Source organism: Neopsephotus bourkii, unplaced genomic scaffold (genome assembly GCF_033783945.1).
Source record: "Neopsephotus bourkii isolate Nb327-2 ecotype Australia unplaced genomic scaffold, CSIRO-AGI_Nbou_v1 NB_745, whole genome shotgun sequence".
NCBI classification, from domain to species: domain Eukaryota; kingdom Metazoa; phylum Chordata; class Aves; order Psittaciformes; family Psittacidae; genus Neopsephotus; species Neopsephotus bourkii.
This window is the reverse complement of record NW_026901243.1, coordinates 752,940-774,601: the sequence shown is the minus strand read 5'-3', so window position 1 is coordinate 774,601 and position 21,662 is coordinate 752,940. Positions and strand designations below refer to the sequence as shown.

Sequence of the window (21,662 nt, the reverse complement as noted above, 5' to 3'; positions counted from 1 at the left end):
TTTGTATCACAGAGCTCCAAAACCAGACATACACATCTCTCACCACTGCTGAGCAAAGAGGAAATCATACCTTTAACCTCTAGCCTGGCAGTGGTCTTCCCATCAGCTGTGTGACAGCTATACTCCCCTGAGTCTGCATGGTTCAAATCATGAATGACCAGTGTGTGTACATTCCCCTCCTGCTTGATGCTGCACTTCTGGCTGGAGCGGATCACTGATGTGCCTTTCTTCCACTCCACTGGGACATCAGGCTTGGACACTTCACAGGACAACTGGGCTGTGGCACCCTCCTGTAGCTCCAAGCTATGGAGTGCCTTCACAAATGTGACTGCAGCAACTGTGGGGAAGAGGATATCAACACTGCTGCAACAGCTTAATCCAGCATTGCCCCCAGATCAGAACTGGGTACCTATTTGTAAGAGCAAGTAGTGATAGGACAAGGAGGAATGGCTTTAAACTGAAAGAGGGTAGAGAGGGTAGGAAGAAATTCTTCACTATGAGGGTGGTGAGGCCCTGGCACAGGTTGCCCAGAGAAGCTGTGGCTGCCCCATCCCTGGCAGTGTTCAAGGCCAGGTTGGAGAGGTTTTGGAACAACCTGGTCTAGTGGAAGGTGTCCCTGCTGGTGGCAGGGGGGTTGGAACTTCATGGTCTTTAAGGTCCCTTCCAACCCAAACCATCCTGTGATTCTATAGTTACATTTTGAACCAGATTTAAAAGGAGAAAACAACATAAGTTACTGACCTGGCTCATCTTTCAAAATATTCTATATAACTTAATGGAAAGGTTTGCCAGAGTTTTCACATGGGTTTTGGAGTAAGTATGATCTAAACCTATCATAAGTGAGAGATTAATTCAGTGCATATTCTTGACATTCTTTAGATTCTGACATAGCTGCTTGTTTCAGGATAAGTTGGATGGTCTTTGAAGGATGCTTGCTTTACTCCATGGACTATAAGAAGGACTAAAATGACTAGCTCAGCTGAATATCTCTGACTGTTAAATGCCTAAATTATGTTAGCAGAATCTCCCAAAGTATTCAAGATCTCACCTTCCAAATGCACCTCTCCAGAAGCTAAAGTTATGTTGACAGTGCTTACAAGTACCTGCTCAACCCTTCTTCTTAGGAGGGTTCCTCACCTTGGACTGTTAGCTGTGCTGTTGAGGTATGCTGCCCCACTTTGAAACTGATGGGCCCACAGTCTTCTAGTGTCACCTTCCTCAGGATCAAAGTGTGACGCGTCCCTTGGATTCTGATCTCATTCATTTCATTGGACTGCAGGGGAACATCCCCCAGGAACCACTGGGCCTCTTGAGTTGTTTCCCGGGACAGCCTGCATTCAAACACTGCGTCTTCTCCTTCACGCGAAGTGACGTCCTTCAGCATCTCCACTATGGTTGCTGCTGGTTCTTTATGGAAAGGTCAACAGAGTTTGATATCTACTTTCAAGTGATGCTTCCCTGGCTAAACATTTTGTTATGCTTTTTCTTGGCAGTACTATATTATTTGAAAGAACAACCACAAAGCACTAAGCACTCAATGCATAGAAATGGAAATGTACTTACACGGACATGTAGTAAATGTTACACCCTTACAGATGCATAAGGCATGTGTGTGTATATATTACACACATATATATGATAGTCTATAGAATATGCATGTTCTACTGCATTGTGTGCATAATAAATATAAAATACATATTTATAATGCAACCTATGTATTGTGAAAATATTGTCAACAGATTTTAGTGAGTGACATTAACATTAAACTACAGAATCATTGAATAAAGACTCATTTCAGATCCCTAGAGATAACTGACCCAGTTCTTATCCCTTTGAAATCACTCTTGTGTCTGAGATCTCCATGTTTCAGTTTGGGCATAGGACAATGTCTGACTGCCAAATTGCTTAATCATGTGCCCATGCCAGAGTACCAAACTGTTCAGCCCTTCCCTGTGCAAAGCCCCACCTTTCACAAGCACAGATGCAGTAGTTTGCTGGTCCCCTGTGTCACACATGTATTCCCCAGAATCAGCTTCACTCAGGTTGTGAATTGTCAGCTCAGCCATAGATCCAGCTTGATGCATCTTGTATTTGTTGCTTGGTCGCAGCACTGTCCCGGCCTTCTTCCACTGCACAGTGACATTTGATTTTGAGATTTCACAGCTCAAAGTGATGGTGCCACCTGCTTCAGCTTGCTGGTTCTGGAGTGGTTGTGTGAAGGTTACTGGCAAAGCTATACCAAGATACATCAGAGGAAAAAAACATATGTTTTATTGGTGGCTGTGTCACTAAGTCTTGTGTTTAATGGAACTGTGGTGCTATTACAAAGTAGGTCCAAACTCAATTACAAAACTACTTTAAAGCCCAAACAAGTAATGACAGAAAGTGCCGGGTTTCCAGAAGCACTAAGCACTCTGCACTCTCCAGGAGTCACTGGACACCTCTGAGAATGTGTTTCTTCTTACACAAAAGCAGTCATGGATACGGACTCTTGAGCATCTAAGTACAGGTATCTCCAAATGTCCAAAGGCAAAACTCAAAAGCCTATGCCTGATATCAACGTTCTTGGGTATTTGGGAGGGTGCATGGGGAAACATATAATTACAACTGGACTGAGAAGAGAGCTGTACTCTGGAAATCTCTGCACTGATGTGTGTATCACTGATGGTTAAGATAGGGTTTTGATGGGTTGACTTACAATACGCCACATACAGAAGTTTAGTTCCTCTTGGGTTAGGACAGCACACAGAGACACAAACAGACAGCCACCATCAAAAATCTGCTTACAGTACAACTGTTCTGCTATCATTGAACCCTGGAGTTAGTATGATAGTAGGCAGGTGTGTGCCCTTCATGGGAGAGCCCTTAAAGTATATTTGAAAAGATGGCAGTTCTCAAAAACATCCTGGCTCCTCTTTATCTTTACTGATTTTACATCTCAGAAAAAGTTGCTTGAATATTGTATTGGTACCAGAGTAAATTTTAAATAATTGACATATTGGCACATTAAACCTAATTTTAAGACCCTAAGGACTGGAATTATTTAGATCCCTTGCTCATCAGTTGGAGTTGAGTGCCCAAGTAAGCTTGAGCACTTTACTCTTGTACACCATTTTCCCAGATGGAACTTAAAGGTTGGTTAAGCATCAGAAATGGACTTATGCTAATTTCAGTTCCAGCCTTGGTTTTCTGAGTGACCAGAAAAGAGGCCCTTGGGTCTAGGATTCTGGAAGCAGTTACTGCATTTGGATCATGTTCATTGCTGAGGACACCACAGGACTTAACTTCTGAAAGCAAAAGCACTTAGCTGCTTTATGCCACTATAATACATGTGAAATCAAGGACAGTAGATAGCACCCTCTTGCTAGTACTAAGCTAAGGAAGTGGAACAAGTTTCTCATCTTAAAAAACCCCCAAAACAACCCACCTTTAACAGTTAAAGTGGCTGTTGTTTGTTCATTTCCATTATCACAGGTGTATTTGCCAGAGTCTTCTGGGTTTAAGTGATAAATCTTTAAAGTATGGATTGTTCCTTCTTGTCTGATTTCATACTTGGAGCTTGGTGAAATCACCTGAGTGCCCTTCTTCCACACCACCACAGCATTAGCCTGGGAGACCTCACAGCGGAGGATGGCTGTTTCTTCTTCCTGCAGTTCTATGCTCTGTAATTTCTCCTTAAAGACTGGAGGTGGCACTGAAATTACAGGCACAGGAAAGGCATTTACAGTCACCTTTACCTAGTGTTAAAGCTACAGTTTGTGTATTAACCCCTCTTTAATTTCTGTATTACATATTGCTGGATTAAAACAAACTTCAAAGAGAGAAGGAGAAGGATGCTTGACTGAGAATTTCTTCAAAACAGTGTTTAGAGAAAGAAAAAAGAAGTTTTTCTTCCAAAGTAGAAAAAAAAGAAAAAATAAAAGGAAGAGAGGAAGCAATGAAAAATAGAGATCTATCCATCCAACTACTTGAGCCGATCCAGTCATTTCTTTAGAAACCAGTTAGCTTTGAGACCTTGGTGACACATCCACTGTCTATCCATGGGGATGACAGTCTATGAGACCACATCAGTATATCATGCATGCTCTGAAGCACAGGCACCCTACTTACATGTGTTAACAAGGGGTGAATAATGACCTTGAATTATATTAGCATAAGCAAAAATTCACCTTTTCTCATCAATCCTGTTCCTTTCCCACAACACAGAGGGGCTTACCTTTTACCGTGAGCTCTGCTGTCGACATGTGGGGTCCCACTCGGAAAGTGACAGTGCCAATGTCCTGCTCAGTCACCTTCCTTAATGTTAGAGTGTGAATCTTTCCTTTTTCCACTGAGATCTCATTCATTTCATTATTTTGCAGAGCAACATCCTGTAGCTTCCATTCAACATCCCTTGCGTTCTCATGAGAAACTTGACACCGAAATGTTACATCATCCCCCTCAAACACCACCATGTCCTTTAGGCCACTCACGATGGTTACATCAGGCTCTGTAAAGAGTCCATCAGTCAAGCCATGAAAGGGGAAACACAGATCAGTTGACAGAATCATTTAATAATATAGGTTGGAATGGACTTCTGGAGGTCATTAGTCCTGCCACTGCTCAAAGCAGGGCCAGCCTACAACAGATTGCTCAGCACTTTGTCCAGTTGAGCTCTACTTCTGAGGATGGAGATAGCTCAGCCTCTCAAATCATATTTCAAATTCTACTGGCTCACTACTTTCAGTGTACCTGGTAACATGGCCAATATTTTTCAGTTAGCGTTTTTATCACTTGCCCTTTCTCAGAGATATATTGCATATTGATTTTTATTTTACTTTTAATTAGATGTTTGATATTGTAATTGGGTGATTAAGGCATACATGCCAGACGCCAAGATCAAGATTTTGAAATTTGTTGCGCTTGCATTTAGGTGTCTTCATGAGATACCTATTAGGTATCTTCATGAGATACCTAAGAGAATGGCATTAAAACCTGATCCCCTCTACTGTCTTTTGAGAAACAAAATTGCATATACTCTGTGCTGATGCTCCAAACTGGTTGGCTCTGTGCTCTCAGCAAGTCTTACTGGATTAGCGTGAACACATTTGCACTTCACTTAGCTTGAGTCCATCTTCTAGGACAGCTGGACCCCTGTGGATTTGTGCAAAGATCACACAGACTGCAACAGGCAGAGGCTGTGTGCACCCTGAATCTTCTGGAGAATACCAGAGGAGAAGCAGTGCAACATTCATCTGAGCAAACACAGTGCATATTCATGCAACTGAGGTCACCATCTACATAAAAGATGGTGCAGCTGGGCATGATGTTTTTACAATATCGAGTAGCCTGTAGAGATGCTGGTGGTGGTTGTTCCACACTTGTGGTCCAAATTGAAAACAAGCTCTGTCTGTAACAACACTAAGGCCAGATGCAATTGCCATGTAACTGGAACCTGTGAGTGAACCATTGGTTCATTCACATGCATATAATGTCAAACAAATATTTCAAGCCATGAGTCAAAAATTACAGTTGCGTTATCCACTCCTGTCCACAAAGCAAATCTTTGTTTTGGTCCATTCACTAACCATGACTTTTTTACGATACCCCTCCTATGTTCTGTGTTTACCACAGTAGTTTGGCACAGTTATTTATCACAATTGGTAACAATTATGTTGCAAAATCTTAGCATACAACAGTGAAACCCCCCTTGCCCCAATAAACGGGTCTTGCCTTTCACAGTCAGTTTTGCAGAGCTTGTCTCATCTCCAGCCTTGCAAGAATACTCTCCAGCATCACCAGGCTCCAGGTGGTGAACACGCAGCTCACGGAGGGTGCCGTCCTGCCACATTTCATACTTGGAGCTTGAGTGAAGGAGGACTCCATCTTTCCTCCACTCCACTTCTGCTTTGCTAACAGAAATCTCACAGCGCAGCCTGGCCGTTTCTCCCACTTCTACTTCTTCATTCTTCAGCTGCTGAGTCAGATGGGGTTTGATGGCTGCAAAGCAAAAATAACTATGTGATGCCTTAGCTTGAATACCAGGTCTGCACAACTCAGCATGAGGCACCTGCGGCCTGATGCTGCAGGCAAATTTGCATTAAGTAGTTATATGATAACATCCCTTTTTGCTCTATAAACAGATCTACATCCTATATATGCATACAAAGAGAGGATTAGAAAGTTCATGAAATATGTTTGTTTCCCACGAAGTCAAGGGCATCCACATGACACCCTTTATACATCTGCTCCGAATACCGGAAATGCCAACACATATAAGGACCTAAGCAAACCCTGGTACTTTCTGATTGAAATTAGCATAAAATCTATTCTGTTTATAGAAATATTCAACACTGTAAAGGATTTAAAGCTTCAAACATATTTCTGATTTCTCTGCTATCTTTTCATGACCCTAAATGATCAACAGTGAGTCCTTCCAGATGATGCAGAAAGAAATTGACCACATTTATTCAAGCAGGGCATGGAACAGCTCAGACAACAGCTTGTCACTGATGAAAACAAGAAGGGACTATTCATCGCATATGTGTGACAACAGTTGTGAGAACAAGAATCTCAATGCTTGTAGTTCCTCTGTCTAAACTCTATCATGATACATGTAAGGCAATCACAGGGCTCTTTCACTTGTAGTTGACCCAGTGGTTGCTGAGGTAGTCTGAAAGGCTGTGGCTTAGACCATAGCCACAAGTTCCATCCAGCAGTTTGAGATGACCACAGACATTTCGCAGACAGTATTCCTGATTTCTGTAAACACAGTGTCCTCTGGATCTTCATCGGAAGGCATTACAGAAATTGAAAACAGTAGATTTTAAAATGTTTTTGTAAATTACCTATGATTAGTTATTGATTCAACTGAGCCAGCAATGAATGCAAATTGCCAAAAATAAAGATCAATTCGAATTTCAAAATCCCCATGATGCAGAGTTTTTGCTTTTGTCACATAGGAGGAAACGGTCAATACACTGTACACTGTGCTTTACAGGCTTGAATAGCCATTCTACAAATCCTGTCCCACAAGATACACTGTTCCGTTCTATTCTGGTTTATGACTGGGCACCTGCTTTCCTCATTAACTTTTAGAGAGGCTTAGTTACCAGTAAAGAAAAGAATATAATTCACACAATTTCACAAATCCCTTTTATCCTCTCTTCCATCTTGATGCAATGCTAACCATTCACTCTGAGGACCGCTGAGCTCTGCTGGTCTCCAGTATCACATGTGTAATCAGAGGCATCTTCTGGTTCTACATTATGAATCACAAGTTCAGCTGTGCGACCACTTAATTTAATGTCATATTTGGCACATGGGAAGATCTCCATGGTGCCTTTCCTCCACTCCACTGTTGCATTATCCTTTGTCAGCTCACACTGGAATTTCACCACAGCTCCTTCTTCTGCCTCCTTGTCTTTCAGCTCCGTTTTGAAAAGAACTGGCAGAGCTGAAGGGGAAAGAAAAAAAAAAGAAGCAACAGGAGCTTTTATTGAAGCCTGAGTTAAATCCTGGTTAACACAGTTAGAATGACACTCTGGAGAACAAAATACTGTGCTTCAAGTGCTATATTCCTAGGCAGGATCCATGTTTTCTAATTTGCCTGGAGCCTCCAGGAGATCTTGTTGTGTTAGAAGCAGCCATCTGAATTTACAACATTTATTTCCTTTGCTCCTTGACTCACATCCTTGCCAGGGTGGGATGTTTGAATTTATCCTTCAGTTGGCCTAACAATGATCTCAAGAGAAAGAAGTTCAAAACTTCATGAACAGCCTTGGCAGTTCAAGAATGTTGTTGTCAGTCTTCTTCCAGGATTTGGAAGAAAATCTTTTTTAAAACACTTAAACCATGTCATGTAATGTCCAGATGTTATGTTAAAGCATTGTTCTTTCTTTAACTTCTCCCCAGCCATAAAGCCAGAAAGATTTCTCCTTAGAAACCAAAACTCAAATCCAGTACTAGAAGGACAAAGTATCATCCTCTTCCATTCTCATAAAACCTACCTTTCACATTTAAAGATGCCTTGGTTTCCTGATCCCCAGTATCACAGCTGTATTCTCCTGTATCTTCTAATTTGAGATTATGTATTAAGAGCTCTACCAGGCATTTCCTCTGCCTCATTTCATATTTCTGGCTGGGCTGCAGCCCTACTCCTCCTTTCCTCCATTCCACTGCAGCACTGGGTTTTGACAGCTCACAGCAGAACGTAGCTGTGCTTCCTTCCTCTGATTCTTTATTTTGTAGGGGTTGCTTAAATGTGACAGGTAGTTCTGCAAAATTTGAGAGGGAAATGTTTTAAGAGTGCTTTAGCCTGAAAAGGACCCAGTCCCACCATCATTCTTCAAAAATGGGCTGTCTTAATGATTCCATAATCCTTGGGCTGCAACCTTCTGCCTTGGAAGCATCCTTTTTGAACCATTATGTGAATAAGAGCTCAGCACAGATGGTGAAATTAATAAAGATCTCGTCTTAGAATGCTCCACAGAATGGTCTGGTTTGCAGTCTGCAGGAATCAGGGTTTCCTAAAGAAGTGTCTCCATGCCAACTACAGATGCTTTAGTTAAAGGTCTGGGGTATGCTCTCTCTAACATGGACCCTTGTTCCTTAATAAAGGTCTGCAAGTTTGAAATATTAAGTAAGAGTATTTCCTCCCCCTCCACCCCCCCATAAAGCTTCTATCAGTATGTAAAAGGTCAAGTTATCACGCAAGACACAAGAAGAGGCAATACAGTGAAAGATGACAATAAAGTGATAAATGGGAGAGGAAATTCGGATTTCCAGCAAGGTCTTGCTCTTGCGTGGTAGAAGGGGCAAAGGAAAACAGGTGAGTGCAACTGACTGCAGCCAAAGTTTATACCTGAGGCTCAAAACTTCAAGTAATAATATGGAATATTCACATATTATAGAAATCTTTTATCCACCAATTATTGCATCTCATATCATCCCAATCAGGCATTATGTCCAATTTGTGTACTGAAGCAATCAACAACCCCACAATAACCATCAGCCTGCCTGGCTTATTTTCTGTTATTCATTTCATATGCAACCACACTCCCTTCACTCAGAGGACAGGAGGGTTCATCACATCTTGACATCGTGATAACATTTAATTGCTTTGATGATGATTCATCACTCCAGATAGTGCAAGAAGAACCTTTTTAACTTGGTCATGTGTCATGCTCAAGTAGAATATGTATTCTGGCATGGACCCGCAGCAAGGTAGATAAATGGCTGTAGACAATGCTAAGATGCTCCTTTCATTTCATCTTGTAGAGCCAAAGGTCAACCCCTCACCTACCATGTACGGTTACCACAGCTGTTGTCTGCTGATGTCCAGAGCTGCAGGTGTACTTTCCTGAATCATCCAGTTCTAAGTCATGAATGACCAATTCAGCAGCAGAGCCCTGCTGCTTCATCTCATATTTCAAACCAGGGTAGAGAGTAATATCTCCTTTCCTCCACTCTACTGGACTGTTGGGTTTGGTAAGCTCACACCTCAGTGATGTTGTACCACCTTCTTCTGCCTCAGTATTCTGAAGCTCTTGTTTAAAAAGTGCTGGTAGGGCTATAAAATAGAAATGTATCTTGCAATATACTGCAAATGGGACTTGGGAAAGAAAACATAGAAAGAAGAACAAAGCACCAGAAGAGCTTTTTGCAGACATCTCTAAACCTCAATGGTCTAGATTCAAACCAAAAGGCTATTTCCCCGGAGAAGTAATAAGAACATCTGCAGAACAAGAAGAAATCAATTTCAAGAAGTTATATTTGCCATGAAGTATGTAGAAGCTTAATCAAATCTATGATCTAAAACTGGCAGAATATTTTTCTTATTAGAGAAGTAGCCAACATGTTTCCCTGATCACTGAAGAGGTATGCTGAAGATCAGCAGGGAGTTGTAAGAGTTCAGATTCCTTCTTAAGACAGACTACTTGCAAGAGAAATTACAATTGACCTGACCATAACATACTGACAAAACGCAATTGCATTGTGTTGCAATTCCCATTTTCCTCCTGGTCACTCTATTACGCTGTACAGACTATGCTGTTCTGCATGCCTTATGAACTGCAGTGAGCTCTTCTCCGTAAGCGACACTAAACCACAGGTATTACTTTTAATAATACAAACTTTTCCTATTGTTTTTTTTTCTTTTTTACCATTGACTGTTAGAGTGGCAGTTGTCTGCTGATCTCCACACACACAAGTGTAATCTCCAGTGTCTGCCACATCCAGCTCATGGATAATCAGCTTTGCAACAGCACCATCTTGACTCATTTTGTATTTGCTGCTTGCTTTGAGCACCTCCTGCCCTTTCTTCCACTCCACCAGAGCAGGCTTAGTCAGCTCACAGAGCAGAGTAGCTGTCCCACTTTCTATAGCTTCTAAGTCCTTCAGGTCTTTCTTGAATTCTGGAGGCAGTGCTGAAAAGAGTTACCACAGAGAGAGTGAATATCCCTTGAAAATCAACTAGGTGAGGTCCTGGAGGAGAGGATGCATGATACACTACTGAGCCCTGATCCAGGTCAATGGAGCACATGGGGAAAATCTTCCCCAGCTTCCCTGGTCACTGCATCAGAGCAAGGAAAGTGAGAAGAACCAGCACAGCTGAGGAGGACAAACATCAGCAGGCACCTCTCTTCCCTATTTTAACAAGGAGGAAGCACACAAGCAAAGTCCAAAACAACACAAAAGCCCAAGCAAACAGAAAGGGAATAGGACAGACCATAGCAATAGAGACTGGGGCAGGTCTACGGTTTGGAGGACCTTAATCCCAAGGGTTACTTTACCATGCACTGTTAAGGCAGCTGTGATGGTCTTGTCTCCACACACACAGGTATAATCTCCAGTATCATTCAAGTCTAAATTGTGAACTACCAGCTCCACAACACAGCCTTCCTGTCTCATGCTGTACTTGGTGTCCGAAGTGAGGAAGCGATGGCCCTTCTTCCACTGAACACGGGCAGATGTCTTGCTGACCTCACACTGCAAAGTGGCTGTTTCACCTTCTACTGCTTCCTTGCTGGTCATTTCTTCTTGGAAAAATGGAGGCGCAGCTGAAGGATGCAGGTGAAAAGTATTACAAACTAAGGATATCTCCAGGGATGGGTGAGAGTAGGAAGTGACAGGGGAAAGTTGTGATGGGTATGGAAGGACAAGGATCAGCAACAAAGAGAGGCAAGAGAAATAAAAACATCCTAGTGGGAATATACATATATAATATATATAATATTTGGTGGTTTTATGCTTTCCTTCTACAGCAGAATTGCACTGTCCTCAAGAGATTTACATCTGCTTTCTACCAGATGAAATTGTAACTAACACAGCTTTGTTCTGGATACTGCTTTTTATACCCTATGCTATATTAAAATGGTAAGTATTGAGAATGCCAGAAAGGAATGGCAAAGAATAAACAGATTTGTGGCTTAGAGAATAAATGCAGGAAAGGAAAGACAAAAGATTAGTGGGTTTAAGTGATAGGAAAGGAATGCCAGAAAGAAAAGATGAAAGGATAGCAGGTCCATGTTTAAGGAAAGAAAAGGCAAAAGGATGGCATAGAAAAATGCAGACTGGTATTTTCCAATAGACACAACCTACTGGTCATTAAATTCATCAAATGAATGTGACTGCAGTTAATATGGTTGAAAAACAGACATGGAAAACTGAACACCTAGTACTAAAGGACAGATGTTTCCAGTTAGAAAGCAGGAGGGTCAAGATAGTTTTTACCCTGTACTGTTAAGACAGCTGTAGTCTGGTGCTCTCCACACACACAGGTGTAGTCTCCTGCATCTTCCTCAGCTAGTTCATGAATCACCAGTTCTGCCTTTTTCCCTTCCTGCCTCATTTCGTATTTCTCACTTGCTTTGAGAATCCTCTGGTCCTTCCGCCACTCCACCGGAGCAGCCTTGGTGAGCTCGCAACACAGGGCAACTTTTCCACCTTCTTCTGCTTCCTTGTCCTTTAGCTCTTCCTTAAAGAGTGGTGGCAGAGCTGAAGGATGTAACATGGACAAATGGTCACCAGAAAACCAGAATAAAAATCTTAATTTCTTTTTCATGCTTGGGATTATTTCCCCTCATGCTTCCATTTTTCAACCTGTAATAGATGTGCATGGCTACAGCCAAGTTCAGGAACTCTGAAAGCATTCTTCTTCTAGTGTATTGTGGTTTCACTTGATATAAGATATCAGTTCCCTGGGTGTCTGTCATTTTTCATGGTGAAAAAACAATATAGAAAGGTCCAGATCTCAAGCAAACAGCACTCACAAACAACACTGGTGGATACAGTACTATTTTACCTATATATGCATGATTTCTTGGAAGCTGGCATCGATATTTTCTGTTTTGTTTTCACTAAAAATTCATAAACCCACCTACATGAAAGCAGTTGGATTTCAAAATAAAAATGCTTTTAGCTCTAAATAGAGGTTTGAAGGGCCATTACATGTAATAAGAATTACAGATTCTTACTACTTCCCTATTTGGAAATCATAACGCAAAGACAGAATAACCTACAGGAAACAACCTGAAGGAAAACAGATTATTAATATTTACCCACAAAAGTGCCTTGTGCACAACTACTGTAAGCAGGTACAGAATACAAATAGTACTCCCCAAATGCCTCAGAAAAAGTCCATGCCTCAGGAAAGCCCAGGGGAGGGTCAGAAGATTTGGGGGGAAAAGCTGGATGGAACAGAACTGGGTATCTAACCAAGTTCCTCAGAGCTGAGGACTGTTACTCCATTAAAAAGAATACTTATTAATTAAATGACAGCAGAACATGGGGTAATGAGATCATTATCATAACTGAAGGATTTCTTTATGGGTTGGTTTATTAGTTTATGGATTGGTTTATAGGATAAAGAATTTTATAGCTCCTAATAATTTCTGTTGTTGAATTTTAGTCCGTAACTATTAAGGTAGACCTGATCCCCACATACAGGTGTAAACCCCTGCATCCTTCAAACCTAGGTAAGAAACTCTGAAATGGTAATGCGTATCTCATTCCACATGTCTGACTCGCTTAAAGAATCTGGTACCCCCAGGAGCAACTATGGCCAGGTCACCCAGCAGCACGACATCTCCTGCTCCCTCAACCCTCACTTCTCCTTTGAGCAGTGCTTAGAGAGCAGAGGACCTGACCACCTATGCATGCATGTTTGGGCAAAAACTGTGGCTGGATCAAATGAACCATGGGGTTGAGGGAAGGAAAAGAGCTGGGAAATATAAATGTCCAAGAAGAGCGGACCTGAACAGAAAGAAACATCCCACTTTCTCCTTTTGAAGGGAGACAGAGTAATAGTGACCCAAAAATTTGTTCTGACCCATTTTTAGTCTGTAAGAAATGAGCTATACACAGAATGAAGGAAAAGAAAGGGATAAAACCACAGACAAGTTCCTGACCCGGGGCAGAAACATGAATTTCAGAGTAATGTCTATCTATAGAGCTATTTATCAATTTTAATAAGGTCTTTTTACCATGAACTGTTAAAGTTGCTGTTGTCTTCTGGTCACCACACACACAGGTATAATCTCCAGCATCTTCTACTTCTAGACTGTGAATGACCAGCTCTGCAGTGGTGCCAGATTGTCTCATTTGAAATTTGTCACTTGCTTTGAGCACTTTGGACCCTATTTTCCACTGCACTGGAGCTGCTTTGGTTAATTCACAATGCAGGGAGACTAATGCTCCTTCTTGGACTTCTTCGTTCTTCAGCTGTTCCTTGAAAAGCACTGGCAGGGCTGGGGATGAAAAGTCAATAGAGAGTGCATTTAATCTAAGACCTCTGCATTTGTTATTCATGATCAACATCATGAAATATCAACAGAAGTTCAAATCTGGCCGACCAAGTGTCTTTGGCCATTGAGGATGAGGTTATAACTACGATGATCTGGTAAACTAAATTCAGCAGTGACAATAAGAAGTGTTGAGCTGACAGGTCAAAGTACAACAGACTGGATGAATTCAAGCAGCAACTTCAGTAATTTATCATAGGGCCATCCGCCATCAGAAGGCAGGACATCTCTGTTGGTCCAACAGGAGCATTTCCTAAGTTCTGTTCCCTTAAAATTAAAACATAAGTTTGTCCGCATGGAGAAATGGTCATCTCCTCAGCTTCTTTTTCAGGAACATCAGGCTAAAATTAAATGTCAGAATAAGCTGTTCTCCTTTCCTGAACACAAATTAATTCCTAGGAAAAAGCTGATAGGTGAACACTTTATACAGCAAAAGGACGTCTCAGAGACACAAGAAATGAGCAGACATCTGCAAGATGAATTTACCATTCACTGTCAGAGAAGCCATGGTGTGTTGATCTCCACACACACAGGTGTAATCTCCTGAATCCTGCAGCTCCAGATCACAAATTTGCAACTCAGCAAGGACATTATCCTGCCGCATGATATATTTTTCACTTGCCCTGATTATTGTGTTTCCTTTCTTCCATTGGACATCTGCAGCCTTGGTCAGCTCACAGCTCAGAGTGACTGTTTGCCTTTCCATGGCTCGCAGGTCCTTCAGTTCCTCTTTGAAAAGCGCAGGCAGGGCTGAAGGTCACAAAACAGACACAGGACATTAAAAATGACGCGTGGCACACTTATAAAGGGAAGCATGAGGTGGTACAGAGGCAGGCGACATTTTATGGTGGAAAGAGTTTGCTTTTCTCATCATTACAGGATAATGGACAAAGTAATAGACAGAAACAGAAAAGTGGCCTGGATGCAAGCAGATCTTAGAGACAGCTTGGAAATTTAAACAAATTCAACCACAAGTGAAAACACAATCAATAGAATGAGCTGAGAGAGAAACACACAATAACACAGATTTAACACAGTGTATGTTTTTTACCATGCACTATCAAGGCAGCTGTAGTCTCCTGTTCTCCACACACACAAGTGTATTCTCCAGCATCTTTCATTTCTACATCATGGATAAGCAGTTTCATGACTGTGCCATCCTGCCTCATTTTGTATTTGTCGCTGACTTTGAGCAAACTACTTCCCTTTCTCCACTCCACTTGAGCAACCTTGGTCAGCTCGCAGCGCAGAGTGGCTGCTTGACCTTCTGTTACCTCCTCATCCTTCAGGCTCTCCTTGATGCGTGCAGGCAGCGCTGAGGATGTAATGGACACAGGGTTAAAACAGAGCAGCAAACACAGCCTCCTGGTGAAGGGTAGGGGTGGGGGAAGGAAAGGCAAGGACATCAGTGGGGAGCTGTCTCCAGGCCTGGTCTCACATCTACTTTAAGGAGCAAGTGCTAAAAACACTTTGTATATGGAATTGGGGTGTTTTCCCTTATACCACAAAAAGCAAACAAATTCTCATGACTATGACATGTGAAGGCAGACTCAGAGGAACTATGCAGAAATAACAATGACCATGGAAAAAAGCTGAATTCATACCATAAGTTCGATAATGAGGACATCTAGATGAAATTGGTTATTACCATGTACTGCTAAGGAAGCTGTGGACTGCATGTCTCCACACACGCAGGTATAATCACCAGCATCACTCTCATTTAGATTATGGATCACCAGTTCTGCAGTGACATCCTTCTGCCTCATTTTGTATTTCTCGCTAGGTTTGAGTACTGTGTCCCCCTTTTTCCACTCCACTGAAGCAGCCTTGGTCAGCTCACAGCGCAAAGTGACTGTTTTACCCTCCATGGCTTCCTCATTTCTTAACTCTTCTTTGAAGAGAGCAGGAAGGGCTGGGAAACAAAGGAGCACACGTTTTCATGATAAACAGTTCTTGGCCACTAAAAAAAATGAACCTGATATTTACCATTATCTATCCATGCCTAGTTACTGACATGAGGATCATCTCACGGAAGAAAGAAACTAATGTGCATCATACACACAGAAAGATTTTATACAGTGACCATTTTTTTGCTGACTGATTTAGAGATGTATGGAGAATAAACAGCAGCAGGGGGAAAAATCCACATACAGCCAAAAATGTAACTTTCTCTGTAAAATTAAGCCTGCAAAATTGATATAGCAGGTTACACCATGATCAGGAAAAATAGCTAAAGGAAAAACTAGAAAGGTTTTACCTTACATATTAAGGATATCTATAGACATAGCCTGAGAGTTACAATGAGGCTGAAGAGCAGAATCAGAGAGACCTCTTGAAAGTGTTTTGGAAATAATAGAATGGAAAAAGAAGGAGGACGCCTCCATTGTGGAAATCTGATATAAGACCTTCACCTAACATCCTATCCCTTTTGGAACAACAAATAGTATCATTCAAAGCATAAACTGAAACCAGGACAGACCAGATAGCACCATGGGAGCAGCAGGATGGGACAAAATCTGCTAAGTCTTTGTAATCAGGTGGGAACCACTTTTGGGTATAGAACAGATATGAAGAACCATGAGGATCTCCAGGTCCTGACTCTGACCACCAAGAAATAAATTTATTAGAATATGGATGAGGAGCATAATTGGGCAGACAGCAATTATGAAGCAGGAGCTCATGGATTTTTAGACAAGTAGTGATGGAGAAGAGCAATAGGGAATTCTGTGGGCAACAAGAAAGTCAGCTTCAGTAATTCAAGAATTGCTACTTAACGTCAAGCAGAAGCAAACTTAAAGGACAAGGTAGTTTAAGAGAGTGGAAAAATTCTTGAAGAAGGGGCATAATTAAGGGCATAATTACAGAGATTACCTCACTCCAAGGACCATCAGGAATAGCCTGACTAAATCACAAATATTTTAGTGTCCTGAAGCTCAAAATACCTATAAAATAAGGGGGTTGATGAGAGAAGGGGGAAAAAAACTACTGCATAATGTAGAGGGAAAACCAGAAAGGCGGGGTTCTCTGTATGTCTCAAGAAGGTCAAGGGCAGTTCCGCGTTCCTGGACTCTGTCGTCTCATGGACAAAGAAATCAACATGAAAGAGGGGCTTAAAGGTAATTGCAAAATTATGCCAATAACAAATGTCTCCAGACAGAGATGTGTGCTGTGTGTAGTTGCATCCAGCAACTGGGTGGCAAGACCACTACTCCAGGAGTTTTCTGTGTGCTCAACTCACAGTTCAACTTGTGGCTCTTGGCTTTATCAAAATATTATGCAAATTCCAGGAAATCTGGCCAGCCTGAACTAGAAAGAAACAGAAATAATTCTATGACATTAGGTAAGTAGATTAGAAGGAAGGAAAACAATAAGAGAGTATTTGGTCTAGCTCTTTTTCAGGAATGTAAATTGATGGTGGATGACACAGGAAAGTGGAAGTGTTTACTTCCTTTTTCTTCTTTAATATAAAAGATTAATCATAGCTAAGAAGGTAATAGGAATTCTGGCTAGGAAAATCAAAAAAGGGTTAGAGAATATTTAAATAAACTAAATATTCTCAAAGCACCTTGGTATGATGAAGTTTGTCCTGGAATACTTAAGCTACAAGCTCAACCAATATCAGACATTACACTGGAGAAATCAAAGAGAATGGGTGATGCTTCACAAGTACAGAAAAAATAGCAACTCAGTGGTAGAAAAGGTATTACAGACTGAAATAAACACATTTAGTTCTTAGCATGTAAACCAAGAGTCTGAGCTCCCAGACAATCAAGAAAGATCCAGGCAAAGTCAGCAGAGCCAATAGAACTATCTGCTGACCAAATGTAAAGGTCTGCTATAAAGGGAACTGGATGTCTCCCTGACTTCCATCAGCTGTGTTGACTAGACCTCCACTGACAAAAATGCAAATTTAGGAGTACTCACCAGTCTTGATTTACAAGCTGAATCCCATTCACAGCATTTGTCTTGGAAAAACACTGAAGAAGGGGGTGGCAGAGGGAGGATCCAAGAAATTACGGCTATTATTTCAGGTTACTTTTAATCCTTTGAAAAACATTGTAGCAATATACATGGACTTGCCAAAAACTTTTCTCTTAGTGAAAGACTGGACCAGTGTAATTTTTTTCTTGCATAGATTAATAACCTTCATTGATAGAAAGACACATTATATGCTGTAAACTTTTATTTTAGGAAAGCTCTTACTTGAACTTAGATATAGGTGGCATTGCAGTAGGAAGCACTATTAATTTGAAAAACAGTCAAATAATATTCAACTGTGATTTGAACTCACAATGAAAGAACAAGTTGAGCAGAGTTCTTCAATGCTCTGGAGTCCACTGTTATTCAGCATTCTCTTTAGTGACTTAGACAATGAAATGCAGAGCTGTCATTAATTTTGGAGATGATCTTAAGGTGGGAAGGGAGAGGTGAAAGCACTTTGTTAAACTGGGTTAGGATAATAAGATCTTGATGAAGCAGGGATGAAAATGAAAAGGCTGCAATTTAGAAGAGTAGGTGCAAAATACTCTATTTAGGAACAGTAACACAAATACAAAGTGGAGAACAACAGCTGGCAGCAGATCTGCAGAGAGGGATTTGGGGTTACAAGAGATCATGGAGCAAATGCAAGTCAAAAAAATGCAACTCTGATGTGAACAAAGCCATCATCATAATAGGGACGTATATAATCAAGTGTCACATGCAAGACACATGAAGTCCTTCCATCCTACTCCACTCTGGCAAAGCCCTGGATGGAGCATTGTAGTCTGCTCTTGGTCACCACATTTCTACAAAGATGTGGATTAACCGAAGATGGTCCAGAAAGCACCAAAGATGAGCTGAAGTCTAGCAAACATGACCTATAAAGAAAGAGTAAAAGGATTGAAGGGGCTTAGTCCAGAAAAGAGAAGATAGATGGGAGACAAGATGAAAGTTTTCAAATCTGTAAAATAGTTTCACAAAGAGGAAAATAAGCACGTATTTTGCCCATTTCTACTGTGGGACAAGAAGTAATGAACTCAAAAAAGACTTCTGTTGAAACAAGAAAGAACTTTGTGCCAATAATGGTAGCCAGGCAGTGGAATGTATGTCCAGGGAAACTGCAGATTATTTACCACTGGAGGTTTTGAAGTGCAGGCTAGATAGGGATGAATGTGACCTGGGGCTCAGGAATGGACTAGATGACATATAGAGGTCCTTTCTAATGTTTTCTTTCTATGGTTAAGTTTGAAGTTCAAGACTGAAGACACCCTTGTTTATTGGTAAATATGAAGATAAAAATGTCTGGGCAGTAAAGCAAAGAAATTGTAAAGTGGAAAGGAAGGAATGGACAGTAGATGACCCATCCTTGGCAATGTTCAAGGCCAGGCTGGATGTGGCTTGGAGCAACCTGGTCTAGTGGAAGGTGTCCCTGCCTGTGGCAGGGGGGCTGGAATTGGATTAACTTTAAGATCCCTTCCAACCCAAACCATTCTGTGATTCTATGAAATCAACTGATTAACCTACTGAATTTCCAGATGAGAAAGATAGCTAAAACTACATCTTACTGTCCTGTGTTAATACTGGGAATAAAGTTTCTTTCTTTCAAAGAAAGTTTACAGAAGAATTCGACCAGGGACTGTGAAGTACTCTTACACTATAATTATGCAATACCAGAATACATATCTACATGATCCTTGGTCAGAGTTATATAGAAAAGTTCCATTGAATCAAGTTTTGTCTGCATTATTAAAAAGTATCTGTCAAGTTCTGATGTAACTTGAAATCTAAGATTGCTCTTTTTAAGAAGTCTGAGTGTTCCTGCTGCTCCACTCTAGGCTCAAGTCAAAACTAAGTAAAACAGAACAAAAAACACAAGCATGTGGCATCCTTTAGCCTTCAGTGTGCTGCAAAGCAGTATAGCCGTACACCAACGAGAGCAAGGAAAACATGGAAAATGTTAGTATAATAAATGGAACTACAATTCTTATTGGAATCAGATTAAAAAATCACAATAAACCAAAAAAACATGTTACTAACAGAATTAGTGATAGCAAGATTAGAGAAAGAATTCATTGTGTGTCAGTATTGAGGCTTCCAGAGGAGAAAAGAAAAATATCACACAAAAATTGTTCACTTCTGTTTTCTTTACCATGCACTGTCAGTGCTGCAGTAGTCTTCTCATCTCCACACACACAGGTATACTCCCCAGCATCCTTGACTTCTAAAGCATGGATCAGCAGCTGTGCTGTAGTACCTTCCTGTCTCATAGTATATTTTTCACTTGATTTGAGCACTTTGTGTTTCTTTTTCCACTCCACAGAGGCAGTCCTAGATAGCTCACATTGTAGAGTGGCTGTTCCACCTTCTGTGGCTTCTTCATCTTTCATCTCTGTCTTGAAGTGTGCAGGCAAGGCTGAGGAGTTCAAAATGAGGAGAATGTATGACCGTGACAGCTATTCAAGTAACGATTAATCTGTGGTCTATCAACCGCTGTCAATCACATGTGACAAGCAAAGCCTTCCCTAATCAAGATGGAGTGATAACCACTCTGAGAAGCATAAAAGAGTGACCTTGGAAAGCTGGAAACCACCTTATCCATAAGCCAGAGCTTTTTTTTTTAATGGTATGGTCTATGGCATGAAATGGAGAATCAAAACCAGTCTCAGCTTCTTCAGACTCTACAAGACTGAGCCCTACCTTACTTTGGGTATTGCTTATCATAATGGAAAATAAAACGCCTAAGTTCTACCACAATGCAAATCATTACTGAAAGCTCATAAAAGAAACTATATGTGAGGCATCAATCTCATTTTCCATGAGATTTCTCCTCATATAGTGTTCTAGCAAAACTTGATCATCTAATTATTCTGAAACCATAAAACCATATCAAAAATATCTCATCACCAAATGGTAATATTCTCAACTTTAGGATTGTAGTACCTTTACAACCAACATCATAACAATATGATTTTCCTTTCTTAGCAACTGCTACTGAACATGAGCATCAAAGAAATGAGTTAGTACCCAGATGAATATCTGACATTTTTGCAATGAACACTTGTTCTATGTCTGATACTGACCAGTGCATTCAGGCATTCATGCTCATATCCAGACACGTGTTGCTAAATTCATCAGAAATGGGGCTGCAATTTGAAAGCTGATACTACTATATTCTTAAAAACCCTGCTGGTTGAAAATTATCCACTTATTTTTTTATATCTATATATATTTATTTTTTTTACCATTCACTTTTAGCACGGCGGTGGTTTTCTGATCTCCATAACAGCATGTGTAATCTCCAGCATCTGTCAGATCTAAATCACAGATCACCAGCTCAGCAACTGTGCCCTCGCATTTCATGGTGAACTTGTCATTTGTCTCCAGGACTCTGCCTCCTTTCCTCCATTCCACAGCAGCTACCGGCTTGCTCAGTTCACAGCAGAAAGTGGCTGTGCCATTTTCTGTGGCTTCCATGTTCTTCAACTCTTTTTTAAAGTGTGGAGGAAGGGCTGAAGATCACAGGTGAAGAGAGAGCATTTTAAAATCGACTAAATACTGTGTCTTGACTGCTCCACTGGATTAAAAGCCTTTACTCTCTAATAGCAATAATTTCAGGGGCATCCCTGCCTTATGCTTTTCAACACATTACATTCAGTATATCACAACTGAAAACCAAAAATTTCGGTACTAGAAGGTATGCTTTAAAGTCATTTTAAGATATAACAACAGAAAGCTGATCCCAAGCTTTCAAGGAACTATGTACAGCTCTGTCTTAAGACCATATTAACAATAAAAATGAACACTATGTTGTTTCAAGTTGCAAGCTGCAATGCATCATGCTCACCTGCCTTTCTCATTAGTTATCATAACAGAGCACCTTTCAGTTCATTCAAGAGAAAA

The 21,662-nt window shown here is 40.9% G+C and overlaps 1 protein-coding gene across 1 annotated transcript in view; it reads right to left on the bottom strand.

Annotated features, from left to right (window-relative positions):
• Positions 1-21,662, bottom strand: part of OBSCN (obscurin, cytoskeletal calmodulin and titin-interacting RhoGEF) — a 185,689-nt gene that overhangs the window by 82,637 nt on the left and 81,390 nt on the right. Inside the window, exons 46-63 of the mRNA XM_061354784.1 lie at positions 21,005-21,271; positions 19,912-20,175; positions 15,430-15,693; positions 14,833-15,096; positions 14,268-14,531; positions 13,464-13,727; positions 11,713-11,976; positions 10,773-11,039; positions 10,143-10,406; positions 9,284-9,550; positions 7,989-8,255; positions 7,169-7,435; positions 5,713-5,979; positions 4,217-4,489; positions 3,428-3,694; positions 1,967-2,233; positions 1,138-1,407; positions 71-337 (exon numbers count right to left, since the gene is read on the bottom strand). Coding sequence (XP_061210768.1) covers positions 71-337; positions 1,138-1,407; positions 1,967-2,233; positions 3,428-3,694; positions 4,217-4,489; positions 5,713-5,979; positions 7,169-7,435; positions 7,989-8,255; positions 9,284-9,550; positions 10,143-10,406; positions 10,773-11,039; positions 11,713-11,976; positions 13,464-13,727; positions 14,268-14,531; positions 14,833-15,096; positions 15,430-15,693; positions 19,912-20,175; positions 21,005-21,271 — 4,794 coding nt within the window. The remainder of the gene's footprint in view (positions 1-70; positions 338-1,137; positions 1,408-1,966; positions 2,234-3,427; positions 3,695-4,216; positions 4,490-5,712; positions 5,980-7,168; positions 7,436-7,988; positions 8,256-9,283; positions 9,551-10,142; positions 10,407-10,772; positions 11,040-11,712; positions 11,977-13,463; positions 13,728-14,267; positions 14,532-14,832; positions 15,097-15,429; positions 15,694-19,911; positions 20,176-21,004; positions 21,272-21,662) is intronic.